A 17,460-nucleotide genomic window follows, 5' to 3' on the forward strand; every position below is an offset into this window, starting at 1 on the left:
ATCTGGTCAAGAGATTAATAAAGGTAGTCATCAATTTGTGACTGCCTCATCTAGCAATGGTTTGCAATTATGATGTTAATGAAAAAGTAACTTTATGACCAGACTTTGCTTTTATAATCTTTGCAGGTCTCTATAGCAAAGGAAAGATAAAGTAAGATTGTAAGCATAGTGGTGATTTCAGTACCAACTGTTTTGCTTAACAAGTTCCGGTCCCAATTGTAATCTCTAAATGATAGCTACCTATATTCATATATAAGAAACACTGAAGTTGCAAGAGAAATAATTAGCAAGATTAGCTAAATGAAAAATTTGCAAGTTGCTAGCAGCTGTAGTTATGGCTGAGTATTTCTAACATTCAGTTCAACTTGCTGTTGACATTTCAGATCAAAGTGTTAGGGTCCATTCTTTCCCTCTGAAACTCCCTCTGTAAACCTGCAGTGCATTGACTGCTATTGTATATCGGTCTATTGTTCATTAACTGTCTTTATGGGAATAACGTTGAAGCAATCTCTACTCCCTTCCCTCATGCCCAATCCTTAGATAGGAAACAAATCTCTATGATTCTTGTTGTTTGACTTGTTTTAGAATTTCTTTCAGGACAATGAATTGTTTGTTGGGAAGGGGCACTGAAAAAGTATTTTCGAATTATTAGCCTGATTATTCATGAGCTGTGCATTCTCTTTAAGTACAGGTTTATCTTGAGATCCAGATTACCTAATCAAGTATATCAGTGAGTTCTGAAATTACCTTATTGAATCCTGTTTCCTATCAATAGGTAATTCTCATTTAGCAACCACAATTGAAACTGGCAACTTATATAGAGGCTTTGAAACATATTGCCTGAATAATTGAGTGATATTACAAAACTGATTCAATTTGAATTAATTTTCTAGACTTCGACCTTATAAATACATTAAGTGTGTTTCTATTATGCTTTCTGTGTACCTGAGTAAAGATACGGGGTAAAGGTTGGGGGAGCAAAATATAGGTTTAGAGCAGGGTATCAAATTCGTGGCCCACAGGCCAGATGTATCACGTGCTGGCCATGCCCACGCCCAGTTTAGCGAAGGGGAAAAAAGTCCCGATACGTCATGTGACGACATCATGACGACACGAGTTTGACACTCCTGGTTTAGAGCAACAAAGGTCTGCAGTTGGATCAGAGAGCAAACTGAAATGTGCTCTGTCTTCTATGATGCAGTTGTATAAAACAGGTAGTTCTTACTTAGCAACCACAATTGGGACTATCAACTCGGTGATTAAATGAAGCAGTCACTAAGTGGAAAATCAAATGACTGCAATTGTGCTTATGATTTTACTTTAGCTTTCCTTTGCTTTACAGTATCAGAACAATATGACCCCAAACAGCCAGGTGAGCGAAAATGGAAGGGGAAGGTTATTGATTATTCATAATTATTTTAATCTGTTTTTAGTCTGTTGATTTTATTGTACATGGCTAGAATCAATTTGGAGTCAAGCAGTACCTACATTAAATAAATTAAAATTAAAAATTTTAGTTTGTTCTATGGTAGAACAGAAATTATCAGTGTTTCAGTCACTGCTATATCATAATTTCTCTGCGTTTGCAAGGAAGGTAAAGATTTTCAAGAATTTATCCACTTTTTGTTGGTTTTGTTGGGTGTTCTAACATCTTCAAAAATGGATTTATTGATCATTTGCTCCAAAAATCATGAAAAGAAATGGGAGGAGTAAAGAACTCATAATTCCTTGACTCTTCTAGATTGGCAGTTGCTTCATATAATTAAAGTGTTTCCCTTGTATCTAATACTTCAGCTGTTGTTGCTTAGAATTTGCTTTTTAAGACAATGTTGGTACGGAAGGTCTTAGAGCAGATGACATTGGTGTGAAGGGATGCAGAAAAGAGGAAAGAAGACAGATACCTGAAGAAAGTCACATTACAAACATTTGCTCAGCCAACTTCTAAATTAAGTCAGAAATCATGAAACATTATTGCTTTTTTAAACGGTGAAGTTTTTGTACACAAGTGTCTTGATTATATCTGTAGGCATATAATCTACCCTCGGTTCCAATTACCACTTTGCATGGTATCGATACTCTTAAGAAACTATGAAGCCTACTAATATGTGTTTCTGGAGACTACTTCATTCTGTTAATAAATATTCCTTATACATATTCATTACTCTGTAGTGTAAAATGTTTTGAATAAGTACCAGACTCTATGCTTTGCCAAAGAATGTCTAGCTGATCACTCAATCTTGCTATATTTAAAAAAATTATAGTCAGTAGTCAAATGAAGGCATTACTGATTTGATGCCTTAATCCTTTTCACCAAAGCAGTTTACCTACCCTAAATAACTTCCACTTCCAAAAGTTTTTCTCCATACATGCATGGTTTTGTTCATAGAGCACGCGTGTGTGTATGCACGCATGTGTGTAACAGCTAAGAGCAAAATAATATTTTTTTTACCTCTTTATTTCTTGCTTGACCCAATCATTACCAACCCTCACTTTCCCATCCTTGCAGATGTATTTATGCATGTATTTTGAAGGATAAAACTCAGAAAAACAGTCTTGAGATTTTGTAATGGATATCAAAAGTGGACTTAAGTTAGCCATTAAATCCTTAGCAGAGTTCTGGATATTTATTCCCAAGTCTTGATTGGACTCAACTAAACTATCTAATTATGCTGTACAGAAATTTGAGAAAGCTAGTTGCTTAGTGCTTGATGTTCTGATGTCCAAAATGGTTGTCTTCCAGAGATGAATTATAAAATGGTTGGTCAGAAGCTTTGGCTGTTTATTCAAGTGATTTGGAAAGGAGTGCCTCAGACAATTTGGCTGGAATTTATAGTTTTATGTTTTCCAGCCCAACCCTTCCTTCTGAGTTGAACTGTCAGGGCATGGTTCAGATGCCTGGCTTTTTCCTGTATGTATGCATACATCGGTGATATCTCACAATCTGTTCTAAACCTTCCTATATATTCCTTGCACAAGGCCAGGAACTGACAACTTACTGATAAATGAAAGCTACATTGACATATTAGAATAAAATCACACTATTAAATATGGTACTTCTAGAGCAAAAATTTTCTGAGGCCAGAACTAAATAGATGAATTTTTTAAATGTGCGTATGAGACTCATACGAGAATGTGTGTATATTGTAACAAGTATTTTCTTCCACAGTAAAGATACAATGAGGCTGCTAAACTTTTGTTGAGATTCTGGTTAAAGGAAATTATGCTCCAGATAAAATGAATGAAATAAATATATATATTCCATGCTAATATTAATAACTGTAATATTAAAAAACTGTAAAAAAAACTGTGATTAACTGTAATAAATAAATAAATAAACTGTCCATAAGATTTCCCTCCCCCCAACATTTTAAGACCAGCATAACCTTCTGTTTATTTCATTGATATAAATAAAATTCTTATATTTTATTCTCATACATTCCCAAAAAGGGACCTTGTGTTTCAAAACTATAGACTATTGCTATAATCAATGTATACCTTGAGCTGGGTTTGATATTTGAAACATATTTGGCCAATATGTTCATACGTTTAATTGAATATGGTGAAAGGAACATTTTAACCTGTAACTTGTGGACTTGGACTATATTGGTGGTACAGTTGTTTATTCTTCAGCTTATAGGCAAACATCCACAAAGTTCCAGCATAAACCAAAAATTACTTTGAGAGGATTGGAGGAAAGGCAGGCATGCATGCATGCATGCATGCATGCATTAATAAATAAATAAATAAGTAAATAAATAAATAAATAATTTATGTGTTCCTGTTTATACAGTATATAATAACTTGATCCAGAGTCATATTCCAGGTAGAAGAGAATATGGGAAACCAAATATATTTCATGCTATTTAAAGAGTTCTGAATTAAGGAAGAAAAAAAAAAACCCTGGTTATTTGAAAATGCCTGTGTTTTTGATTAATTTTGCGAAATTGCAATTCTGTTGTTTTCCACAGGGAAAAGAAGAAGAGAGGCATATAAGATGTAGCCATACAAAGAGCCTGCAGTATCAAAGCTTAGGAAGCACTGTGGTCTCTGTCCTGTCCTGGCTCTGCATTTGTAAGGGGAATAGGAAGCTACAGGCTAGAACTGTGTCCTGACCTCTTGGCAACATGGCAGCCAAGATACTTGGCTGAGTACCTGTTACTTCTTCTATATGGACAATGAGCAAATCCATTCTAAAAAGATAATTCTGTTAAACACTAGCTTTATATCTATTAAAGCATTACAGACCCTGAAAATTCTAGGAAAAGGCAGTTAATTTTTGAAGCTATCTACTTAGAACATGCCCCTACTTGCAACTTTTTTTCCTTGTACACAGACTCTTCTGCTATATTATTCAGTATTATGAGTTTAGATTTGGCATTGTTGATGCAAGTAACATAAAAAAAATTATGCTATCCGAAGAGAGAGCCAAGCTGCCCTGTAGTAAACTGTAGGTTGTGGTTTTTCCATTCGTTATCCTCAGTTATAAATGAAGGTATTACTTTAGTTAAATAAACAAAGAACTTTGGATAAAATGACCATGGACGTTTGCCAAAAGAACTGTAATAAAATATGCTCACTCTACAGTTTAGTGAATATATTTCTCTGTATTGCTTTCAAAGACATATCATTCATCTTTTCACAGTAAGACCTTTGTTTCTGGACCATGTGGTCACCAGGACTTATAAAAGTTTAAAGGTTTCATATTAGAATTTATTATCAGTATCTTACTTTAAAACGAGAGCTGCTAAATCTTATTACAGTTATCTTTATGTTGATATCAAGGGAATAGTGTCATCTACTTTGTATAATGTTCCCAACAACCGATTCTGCCCTAAATTGCCACATTTCATTCTCAAACATCTGGCACCTGGTCAATGTACATCTTATTTGCAAGCATTTATAATGAACTGGATGCTGCAAACCAGGGGACATTATATTGTAATCCAGATATTTTCTCCAACTTCAGTTCACTTGTTGCCTCTATGTCCAATAGATTTCTGGAAAAACCTATTTGTAATTCGTCAATAAGCTTTTTTTGTGACAGGAGTCCCACCTTAAAAAAAAATAACCACTTCGTGTTGCTTTATTCCCACCAGCTCAGCCACTATATCCAATCTCACCTTTCTTTTGTTATACCTGAACAATAGCAGATATCACAAGTACCTCCTTTTAAAAAGATCCTGTGGGAATATGATCTTGGGCACTTATTTTCAGTCTCTTGATATAATACAATTTTATACTGGTACTATTTGTTTTGCTAGTTTTTATAATCTTTAAAATCAGAAATATTCAAAAATTTACATGCTGTTAAAATATTTGTTCAGAGACCCAGTTTGGTGCAGTGGTGAAGCTTTAGGCTAGAAACCAAAATACTGAGTTCTAGTTCTGCCTTAGGCAAAAAAGCCAACTGGTTGATCTTGGACCAGTCTCTTTCTTCAGTCCTAGGAAGGAAGCAATGACCAACCACTTCTGAAAAACCTTGCCAAAAAACCTGCAGGGACTTGTCAAGGCAATCTCTGAGAAACCGACATGATTGAACAGAAGAAAAGAAATAGTTTATGTAGTAAATATTAATCATGTTTATAGTCATCTAAATGAGAAATACTGTGCCCCTGTATATAATATCTAAATTATCTGTTGGTCTGTCTGTCTATAGCATATGCTGAAGTTCTTAACCTCCATTTTTTAAATGTACAACCTTTATATATACCTGGCTTTTATTAATCTTTTACATTTGCATAACATTACAGTTTGCTTTCACATCATCATCCTTGTGACTACTATTTGAAATTATATTCTGCCTTTCTGCCTCCAGGGTGGCTTTTTACTTTAGAGATAAAAAAAACCCCTGAAACATGTATTTCTTTAGGTCTGTCCAATATCTCTACTTGTGAGAAGAAACCTACTTTTGTGATAGGACCTTTGCAACATTTAATAACATTAAATTTGAAGCATTGTTTATAGACCAATATAGATAAATTATGATTGGATTATTGCTAAATATTGAGCAGGATCCTTCCTTGGAAGAAGAATCAGGGAACATAAGGTAGTTGCAGAACTGACAAAGAAAGGAAACACTATTTATTCTTTTTTTTTAAAAAAACATGTATTAAACTATTCAAATACATATAGTGTTAAAAAAGAAAATATTGGAATGCAAAGAAAACAGTATTAAATTAAAAAATAAAAATCACAGCGAGAAAAGAAAACATGGATTACACCCTCCCTTTTTCTTGCATTTGCATTTGCATTTGCATCTGCAACCATGGGCCATGGTTTAGATCAGGGCTGTCAAACTCCTGGCCTGCGGGCCAGATGTGTCACATGCTGGCCGCACCCATGCCCGCTTTAACAAAGGGGAAAAAAGTCCCGATATGTCACGTGATGATGTGAATTTGACATCCATGGTTTAGATATTTGAACTTTACATCAAATATTCCTATTTGTTGTCAGATTCTCTCCCAAAACTACATTCCTGACAGCTAAATCTGCCTTGCTGTGTGTTATATTGCATGTAAGGGAACCATTCTTGCTTGAACTTAGTTAAACCATCTCTTCTCTGTCATGCTAATAGAGAAGGCTGGTACTTCCTAACATGGTGATTAGTATTGATGAGGAATTCCTTCTCATTTGCAAAGGAAATATTGTGGGAGAGGGGGGAAAATTCCTGCAGAAGAAAAACAAGAAGTAGATACTGAAAAGCTATTCATGATTGATGTCTCCCCGCCCTTCACCCCCAAAGAACCTTCCTGACTCCTCAGTATTTGACCTAAAGCCTGGGTTGTTGTTTTAGTTGAAAAACATGTTGCTTGTAGACCCTTGACAGTTTGCCTCCTATAAAGATGGAAAATGAGTCAGGGTGTTTGGTACTTTACAAAAAGCCATTTAGCAATTTCTTAGCTGAGGTGGATTTGAATCAACATGTTGATGGAGCTTCATCATATCACTCACTGAATTCTACTGAGGCAGTACAGGAAATTACAAGATCAGAGTTGTCTTGGCAAGTTATTTTGGCTACTGAGAGTACTGTGAACAGGTCATAAGAGAAAAAGACCTGATCTGGTAAATTCAGAAAGATGCAAGTGGAAAATGTGCATCAAGATATTATCTTTATTGGCAGATATTTTAATTCCTGGGCTTTATCACCTTGCTATAAGCCACAACCCTATTCCCGACTGGTGCTTGTACATTGTTTCTTGCTAAGAGAAAAATAGAGATATCTCATATTCCTGTTATCCTTCAGTTTCTCATTGTTACCTGCTTGGAAAGGCCTGAAAACTTCTAAGCACATTGAAGTGGTTAAGTTTCCCACAGGCTTTTAGAAAGTTAACAGGGAGGAGAGGCAGGTCCTGCCTGATGGGATTTCAAAGTGAGCGGATTCTTTGAAGTTTCGTTTTAGCAGCTGCCAGGTATTTTTCCCTCAGCCCTGCATAGTCTTTCTGAACCAAGTCCTCCAATACTGCATTCTTTACTCCACATGCCAGTGTTTGTGCAAGGGGTAAGGGAAGAAAATAATTAGCCAAGAGCATGAAGTATTTTACACACTTCTACATTATTTAAATTTGTTTTGGGACAAGTCTTCTCAGTTTTTTTCCTGTGAAGTATCACTTGTATGACTCATCCTAAATCTATTTGCTAAGTACTTAACACTTGGTGGTTGTTGTTTTTTCTTCTTCACAATGTGTCCCACTTTCCCCTGTTGTGCAGCTTAGATTTTCTAGCCTAGTGTTTTGATTCTTTGCCCTCAATACACAATGCATTTTGTAAATTGAACCCTGAAATTTCTTGAAAGAAAGGAGGCTTGTCTTACTGAACAGCTGGGAGCTGGCCTTAGAAGAAAATCCAGGCTTCTTGGTATGTTTCAGAGTTTTGAAAATTCTGGGGCTGGCCTGATGCCAGATATGCTTTCTGGGAAAGGCTGACTATATGATTGATGCCTTAGGCTTCTTGTCTGCCGCACCTGTGTTTTGAGGCAAGATGGAAAGTGATTTCAACTCGCCTCTCCTTAGTTTGGCCTCCATAATTTTTAAGGTAAAGGTAAAGGTTTCCCTGTCAGTTGTATCCAACTGAAGGGTACAGTGCTCATCTTCATTTCTTGGCTGAGGGAACCAGTTTCAGACAGTTTCTGCAGTCATGTGGCCAGCATGGCTATACACCAAAGGCCCATGGAATGCCGTTACCTTCCCACCAAAGTGGTACCTATTAAGCTACTTGCATTTGCATGTTTTTGAACTGCTAGGTGGGCAGGAGTTGGGGCAAGTAACGGGAGCTCACCCTGTTGCGCAGAGCTCAGGTCTCAAACCAGGCTATCAGCTCTCCAGTGTCTTTAACCACTGAACCATCACACTACCTCCATAATTTCTACCTCTTTCTTACATTTCATCCATGTTTTCCAATAAAGAGCAAAGTATAAAATTGTGCATTTTTTATGTAAGATAGACTTTAAAGACTGTAACAGAAGTAGGTCTGAAATTATAATGTGGAATATGGTTGATTACTTCTGGAAATCTGAAGCATGAAGTTACCATTGAAATCCTGGTGAAAAACAAGTAGATAGTATGTATGAGAGAAAATTAGTCTTTGTGCATTTTAATGAAAAATGACTGGTTTGCATTTATATGAAGAGGAACGTTCTTATGATTTTCATACATATGTCTGAATTTTATGAAGCAATATTTTTACACAAAAATGCTTATGTTACACAAATCCCAGTACTATATCTGAAATCTGGGCAAATTATATAGAAGAGATGTTTTACAGACTTCTCTTCAAAGGTTTAACACAGCCACATCTTTTGGAAGGCTTGGACAGTTGTTTAAAGTGCTTCCCATTTTCTATACAGTATGTAAATGTATAGAGAGCACTTTTACTGGTACCTGAAGAAGTTAAACCCAATTTAATGGGCTATTTAGGGACAGAACAGTCTGTTAAATCAAAATGTCCATTAAATCCATGTTATTGCATCTGTTTCAATTTTCATAATTTGCACAATTAACTGACATAAATAACATCATTTACAATACAGTTTGGATTTAATGAACAAATACACAGTTTAATAGGCAAATCCTTGATCTAACGGACATTTACAGTATGTGTGAAACTGAGTACTAAAGTTGGAATGAATTTTCATTGTGGAGTTTCTAAAACAAATTTCATAAGTGGATGCAAAAATTACAGAGAAATGAAATGTGTTTCATCATAGGTGACCTCAGTAATTAATATGTCCCAGCAGGACAGGTCAGTGGGCGATTATTGAAAGTTGAACAGGCATTTAGTAGTCAAGAGTAAGTCCTATTTTGTGTATTTTGTTATATGGCTTTTGCTAGTTAAAAGAAAAGCAGCTGTTTACTGTGTGATTCTGCTAAAAACGCATCAATTCTGCTAAACATATCAACAGCATAAGAGTGATTGCCATTACTATCTCTTCTCCACTGATTCAGTCAATCATGGGATGGGGACACTGAACATCTTAAGCCAGATGATCTCTCACTTTGATTTCTGTAATGTTTTCATAATTGGTCTTGAAATTGTATTTTTTGTGAAATAAAAAAACCGAATATTTTTTGGAGCTGGAGCAAACTATTTACCTGCCAAATATTTTCTAACTTATATAGACCAATATAAAATGTAAAGCTCTTGAAATAAGCCCAGATACGTACTTTTGGCTGAGTAGAAAGTTCTGGGGTGTCTTCTTACTTTTTGGCATTTCCTTTCTTTTCTACTCCTTGGCAATTTATGATGTTCTGAACTCCTGAGTTCTCATTCTGCTCCCCTTCATATCACATGCATTACCCGTGCCCTCTTCCCCTTATCTAATTAGGTTTAAAAAGCTTCAGATCTTTCGTTTTCTCTCCAGCAAAAAGACAAGCTTGCCTTTGCAGCAGGTGTAATTGGCATACATTTGGAAAGTTGCCTCTGTTAACTTGCTATATACCCTTTAGACAAATTCTGAAGTCAATTCATTCCTTCCCGTACAAAATTCTCCTGAACTTCTTAGTTCTTCTGAACTTGAGCTTCAGCTGTCTTTTTTCTTTCCAAAGTATACTGCCTGAGATTAAGTTAGCAGCTTCGTCTCAGATTCCTCAGATTCACATGTACTTTGGAAATGAATGCTGAAATCATTTAATCAGATTGCCTTTAGGCTTCCTTTGTAATGTTTCACTTCCTTATTTCAAGCTATTAATCCAGTGTTGCAAGCACATGTTTAACACTCCATGTGTGCTAGTATTCTGTTTTGGATCTTCAGGATAAATTTCTGATGGAGGAGTCTGTTACAAGATTGTTTTTCCTAGACTTTTAGAGCATTTCTTTTGGTGATGCTTCTTTTTGGAACAAGTGTTAAAGCTAAACATGTTTCAACAGCTTGTCTTCTGCAAGAGAAAAAGTATGTCTTTGGTCTAGCTTTTCTTGCTTGCAATAAAACAGGGATGACATGAAGTCTGATCTCCCACATATTTCTACCTTTATTCCCTGTTTCCTCCATATAGTATCATAGCGGAAAGGAAAGGAAAGGAGGGAGGGAGGGAGGAAGGAAGGAAGGAAGGAAGGAAGGAAGGAAGGAAGGAAGGAAGGAAGGAAGGAAGGAAGCAGATGGCTATCGAATCAAGCTCCGTTCCTTACGAGGGCTAGTAGAACTATGGCATTCTCAGCAAGAGTCCTTATTCCTACCTCTTCTGGAATAGATTATACTTTGAAAAGTTGTTCCAGAATGAGTTCTTCATATGGAAAATCCCACACAAGATGTTTTTGGGGTAAGCCAAGATACAAGCAGAGATCAAAGAAAGGGTGAAATCTGCATGTGTGCACTTAAAATTTCAAAGACCTATGCCAGTTCCACATTTTCAACAAATTTCTATAATCTGATCAATATTTTCCTTGTTTCCCAAGAAACACAGACATAAAAGCAATCCTGGATCTAGAATAGCTTATTAAACCACTTAGCAAGAATTGTTTCAGAATGGAAATGGCAAAATCCATCATTATTTCCAATATGGAACATAGATTATGTAGCATCCAGCAAATTTACTCAGGGCATGTCTCTCCTTTTTTCTAAAAACTAGGCAAAAGGATCATTTCAGCTTCCTTAACAGAGGTTGCTATTTGCAATCTGCGGTGCTATCCTTTGATCTAGAATCAGCCGTGTTTTGCTTTAATATTAAAGGCATTGCATTTGCTTTTCCAGTTTAATATGAGAAGACAAAATGGCCTCTCCATTGGAGGAATCAATCAAGATATCAACCCCACCTGTTGCTCCTCATGGAGATATTCACTGTCTTATTATGCAGATATCCTTCCTGAGATTTGAGTCCAATGAAATGCCAGCTGATGCTATGGTTGTTAGATTGGCCTCATTGTTGGCCTTGTGGAGGCTACTCAATCTTAGTTCTGAAGAGCATTTGGAGAATGAATGGTCATTGTGCTTATTGCACTATAGTATTTTTTTCTGGTTATTTTAAAAGTTAGTGTCTTATTCTGTGTATCTTTTAATGATACAAACCTCTAAGACAGTGATGGCTAACCGTTTTGCCATCGCGTGCCAAAAGCGGGGTGTATGGGGAGGGGGTCGCACACGCGCGTGCCCACACCCATAATTCTATGTGTCCAGCTACCCGCGCATGTGCTCCACCCTCTTTTGGCACGCAATGGCACGGTGGGCCCAGTAGGCCCGTTTTTCGCTCTCCCCAGGCTCCAGAGCCTTTCTAGGTGCCTGGGGAGGGCAAAAATGGCCTTCCCCACCCCCCCAGAGGCCCTCTGGAGGACAGAAACAGCATGTTTCCTGACTTCTGGTGGGCCCAGAAGGCCTGAAAATCAGCTGGCCGGAGCTGAGCTTGGGTGCCCACCAATATGGCTCTGTGTGCCATCTGTGGCACGCGTGCCATAGGTTCGCCATCATGGCTCTAGGAATTACTTTTTGATTTTGCTGGCATTCAAATATACTAAAAAAATGCATGATCAGAAAATGTATGAAATATATCTTTCTGGTAGGAAGTCAGTCTTGTGGTAACATTGTTTCATCCTTTGAGCTTATGGGGTACATAGAGAAATGTTATATTTAACTTGTCTTCTTTGCTCATGGTGTCAAGGGTTTTTTCTAGTTTTGCCTATCAATTAGGCTCTTAGATAGCTGTTTTGCTGGGGCTATAGTAGTCCTTGTTCCCTCCAGTTTGTCCTGGTAGAAAGGAGCACCACCTCAATGTGAGGAGCTCTAGCAAGATGTCCAAGATCCTTTTAAAGTAGAAAAAAATGCTTCTGATTTTTGTATTTTACATCTTGCATCACATTAGATCTATACTGGCTACCCTGAAGGAAATGAATTAATGTTGAAGATTTATGACGTACGTTGTATGAAGTATATATATCCCAAAGAGTTTTAAATGCTTTTTTACTTTTTTAAAATTCAGTAATCTATGGTTTTGTTTTCTGGGTTTTTTTGCCTGTCAGCCTCTTCATAGCCCATATGTCAAAAGTATGTTGTTGTCTGAAATTGAGGAGTATAGTTTTTGCAAATCTCCCTTCTTTAGTAAAGGTCTTTGGTAATTTTCATGCTGACTCTGATTCTGGGTTTTATTATTTATTATTTATTAGTTAATTTGGTTCAAAATGGGATTTTGTTGTATATGTTTTTAACTTGTGTTCGCCACCCTGAGTCCTTCTGGAGAAGGGCGGCATATAAATACATTAATTAAATAAATAAATAAATAAATAAATAAATAAATAAATAAATGGCGTGCATGCATGCCTATTTTCAGTACATTCATGGCTGTGGGATATTGTTTCATGTTATATAGCATCTTGACAAGCTGAACTTCGGGTATCCCACAAAATAGTTGGGGAAAGTTTGGCTTTCTTTTTGTAATTTAAGCAAAATTCATGAGACATTCGTTAAGTGAGTTTTGCACTATTTTATGAACTTTCTGGCCACAGTTGTTAAATGAATCACTGCAATTGATAAGTTAGTAACACGGTTGTTAGGGATGCAGTGGCTCAGTGGCTAAGATGCAGAGTTTGTCAATCAGAAGGTTGGCAGTTCAGTGGTCCAAATCCCTAGCACCGTGTAACGGAATGAGATTCCGTTACTTGTCCCAGCTTCTGCCAACCTAGCAGTTCGAAAGCACATAAAAAATTCAAGTAGAAAAATAGGGACCACTTTGGTGGGAAGGTAACAGCGCTCCATGCGCCTTCGCCGTTTAACCATGCCACATGACCACAAAGATGTTTTCAGACAGCGCTGGCTCTTCGGCTTAGAAATGGAGATGAGCACCACCCCTAGAGCCAGAAACAATTAGCACACATGTGCTGGGGAACGGTTGTTAAGTGAATCTGGCTTTCCCATTTATTTTGCTTCTCAAAAAGTGATTGCATGACCTTAGGACACAGCAACGGTCATAAGTATGAACCAGTTGCCAAGCATCTGCATTTTGATCGCATGATCATGGGACTGCTGCAAAGGTCTTAAGTATGAAAAATGGTCATGTCACTTTTTCCAGTGCCATTGTAACTTTGAATGGTCACTAAATGAATTTTGGTTGAGGGCTATCTATACAGAGCCACAGTTCTTTCTGTATGCTGTACAACTTTCTCCCAAGAGGAGGGAGGGGAGGTCATTACGATGAACAGAATTTTCCTATGCGATCTATGTTTTGATAGACAGGGCCCAATGGGAGAACCACATTGATATTAATATTAGTATTAGAAGTCTTAATGTTAACATTATCTATTGGCCTTTAGAAAACAAATATCTACTGTGAAAATTAAAAAGCAAGAATAAAAAGTATAACAGCAAAAAAAAAAAAAAAGGATGACAGTACATAGGCAATAGAAGGAATCACAATTTTAAAAATTGAATTGTATTTCAGGAACTACTGGATCATATGATCAGTTTCATATGCGAGATCTGTCAATCTACCACCTGTTTTGCACTGAACAAATGTGCTTGCTCTAGAAGAATGCAATACCACAGCAAGGCTCATGAAGTCAGACTTCAAAGCAATACAGTGAAACTTCCACTGACGTATAGCATTGTATTTCACAGCTGGACTCCCTCTCCAGAGAGCAAAGGTTGTAGTGGTTTTGTCTTTAGAAAAGACTTTTGCTTTTCTATTTGACAATATTTCAATTTTTTGAAATATTTTTTCATTTATATGAAAATAAATGAAAAGAATTAATGAAAAAAATAAATTTATTTTAAAAGCTTTTTTTTTCTGAGAAAATGTTAATGCTAGTATAATGAATGAGACAAATTCAAATTTAGCTTTCTGAGGCCTCATAACCTGGACACCTACATACACACTTCTTTGTTCTGTCCTGGTGTTCTCTTTTTTTACTTGTTATGCATCCTAATATATCCATGTGATCTACATATAAATATTAAAAATGCCTTTGAATTTCATTCAGACATCTATAATCTCCAAACTGTGGTTTTGCAATTGGGATCTTTGCATGGTATGTGTTTGTTGTGTGTGTGTGTGAAAGAGAGAGAGAGAGAGAAAGGGAGGGAGAGGGAATGGGAGGGGGAGAGGAGGAGAGGGGAGAAGGAGAGAGAAAGGGAGGGAGAGAGAGAAAGGGAGAGGGAGAGAGAATGGGAGGGAGGGAGAGAGAATGGGAGAGGGAGAGAGGGGAGAGGGAGAGAGAAAGGGAGTGAGAGAGGGAATGGAAGGGGGAGAGGGGAGAGGGAGAGAAAGGGAGTGAGAGAGAATGGAAGGAGGAGAGAGGGAGGAGGAGAGAATGGGAGGGGGAGAGGGAGAGAGAGGGGGGAGAATGTACTGTAATTTATTTTGCAACACTAATTAAAAATAAGTTCCAAACTAATGCCAGTATCATGGCTGGCAGAATACTGTTACTTAAGAAAACACACACACACACACACACACACACACACACACACACACACACACCTTGATATAAGGACTTACTGAAAAACTCAGTAATTTCCAAACAAAAAATGGCTCTTCAGGGTATTTTATGTAAAATACTGTCATATTCTATATCTTTTTCAACTGTGAAACAGATTCTTTGGGGGGAAGCTGATTAGGTTAACGTTTTAACAGATATATCTTGATACTAATTTAATACGGGTATGATATGTCATTCTACTATATAAGGCAATTGCATGGTAGCCTCACAAGTTGAATAACAGATCCCCAAATTAAAATAATGGTTGGAAGAGAACCAGTTGCCAAGAAGATCACTCTGGTTATCCTTGAGGTGATCCAAACTATTGGACAGGCATGTTCAAGAAGAATACTTTAAACACTTGGAGCTTAAACAAAGGAAGCATCAGTTGGTTTGAATTATTTAAAAAAATGCCTATTTCAGACATTCTAGAAGAAGCAATGTGTATTTGTCTGCAGAAATACTTCCTCAGCAAAACTATATTACAAGGTCAGGGATAATATAATGGTTTCTACAATAATAGGCCTGTATATTCTGAGCCACAGCAGACAAACAGGGATCAGCTACGGTAGAACATCTGGCAGGAATATGGATTATGAAAGCGTGGCTGAATAAATTTACAATCCAGAAATCTGAACAGTTTCTTGTTCTTGAGACCTCCTAGAATACAATACATTGTTAGTATATGATCATGGATGAAAAGCGAAACGTTTTCAAAGAAAAAACCAAGAAATTCCAGCTGCCTTTTGGAAAAGCACCTTTGGGACAACCATGACCTGAATGATTGAGAATCTCCACTGACACTTATTCATAAGTTTCTGAACTTTTTCCAGGTATTAAGGAGCAGGATTTGGGTGTGTATCATAATTTGATACACTGTCAAATCCTACAATACATTCAGCTGCTAACAATTCAAAAATTAAACTTCCTTGGTAATGATCCCTAGATAAACTACAAACAAAGCTGCGGTAGACACTGCCTCCTGACTCAAAAGAGTAATGAGGTACTCTTCTACATCCCTAAAAAACAGGAATACATGGTAAGCACGAAAATCTCCTTACCCAAGTGGTTTCACGGTATAACCCACATAATATTTATTTATTTTTTTTCTTTGATTAGCAGGCTATGGTGAAGGCTATGTTCTTTTTTGTTGTAGGACTGGCAACATTTTTATAACTTTCAGGTCAGCAAGGGAAAAAAAAGATAATTGGGGATGCTGTTTCTTCGTTTTCAGACATTACACTGTCACTAAATATTTAAGTGAAACTGTTTTCATTACAGGACGCTACAATCTGACAGTTTCGCCTGGGAAGGGGATACAGAGAACACCATACATAGTAAGTTGATAGGAAGCCAACCAGTGCATCCCAAGACCCCGCCAAGCCTCGGCAGCTATCAGCTCCATTTTGCCTTGCAGCAGCTCCAACAACAGAAGCTTCAGTCACGGCAACTTTTGGACCACAGCCGAGCACGGCATCAGGTGACTAAGTTGGATGCATGAGGCTACGTATTATTTGGAAAATATATAGGCAAAAATAATCCCATATGGAGTTGAGCCAAATATGGTAAAAATTAGAATCAGGGTTATTTAAGTTTGCTTAGATATATAAGTAATAACAATGGTATTTGGGACTGGAACTTCCATCACTAAGCAGTGCAGTCATAAAGTGAGGATTGGGGGTTGTTAAGATAGTCCCATGTAGTTTGCAACTAGGCCAGAAGGCAGAGAAGGTATGGGGTGCAGTGCAAGCATGGCGGGGCTGGGGGTATCTGTTGCTGAATAGGAGAGAGTGCGTAGAAGGTTGCAAGGTGTGACATGAGTACAGTGGGGCCAGGGTGTGAGAGGGATACAAGCAACTTACCGGAGTGACTTGTGACCTTCCTCATTAATTTTGCTTATAGAAAGCTGGTAGGGAAGGTCACAAATAGCAATAGCAATAGCACTTAGATTTATATACTGCCCCATAGTGCTTTTACAGCACTCTCTGGGCAGTTTACAATGTCAGCACATTGCCCCTAACAATCTGGGTCCTCATTTAACCAACTTCGGAAGGATGGAGGGCTGAATCAACTTTGAGGCCCATCAGGATCAAATTCCAGGCTGTGGGCAGAGTTTGCCTGCAATATTGCGTTCTAACCACTGCATCACCAGGTGACCAAATAATGCTCATCTGACTGACTGTGATACTGCCGTCATCAAGTGCCCAGTACCCAAATCGCAATAACATGACTGCAAGGATGCTGTGATGGCTGGAACTTTGAGGACCAGTTGTAAGTCCTCAACTTACAACTGGTAAGCACCATTGTAGCTTCAAATGGTTGCTGAATGAATGGTCATTAAGCAAGGTTTACCTGTATTTTGATTTGCATTGTAATTATATCGGCATATAAAGAAAGAGTGGGGAAAGAGAGAAAGAAAGCTTAACAGCATATAGGTTGCACAAGAAGTCAAGAAGCAACAGAAGGGTGTAGGGACAGATAGTTCTGTACAGAAATTTACATTACCGGTTAATGTACTATTTCTAATCAGGTCAGTTTTAAAAATTAAAATAACAAAACTGGGGTTTC

At 37.4% G+C, this 17,460-nt stretch overlaps 1 protein-coding gene across 1 annotated transcript in view; it reads left to right on the plus strand.

The window, feature by feature from the left end:
• The window catches only part of TTLL5 (tubulin tyrosine ligase like 5), a 141,430-nt gene that overhangs the window by 81,399 nt on the left and 42,571 nt on the right, over nucleotides 1–17,460 (plus strand). Inside the window, exon 30 of the mRNA XM_070940991.1 lies at nucleotides 16,174–16,372. Within this exon, the coding sequence (XP_070797092.1) occupies nucleotides 16,174–16,372 (199 nt within the window). The remainder of the gene's footprint in view (nucleotides 1–16,173; nucleotides 16,373–17,460) is intronic.

This window comes from Pituophis catenifer, unplaced genomic scaffold, assembly GCF_029215685.1.
Source record: "Pituophis catenifer annectens isolate HBS135680 unplaced genomic scaffold, rPitCat1.0.hap2 SCAF_1, whole genome shotgun sequence".
NCBI lineage: Eukaryota > Metazoa > Chordata > Lepidosauria > Squamata > Colubridae > Pituophis > Pituophis catenifer.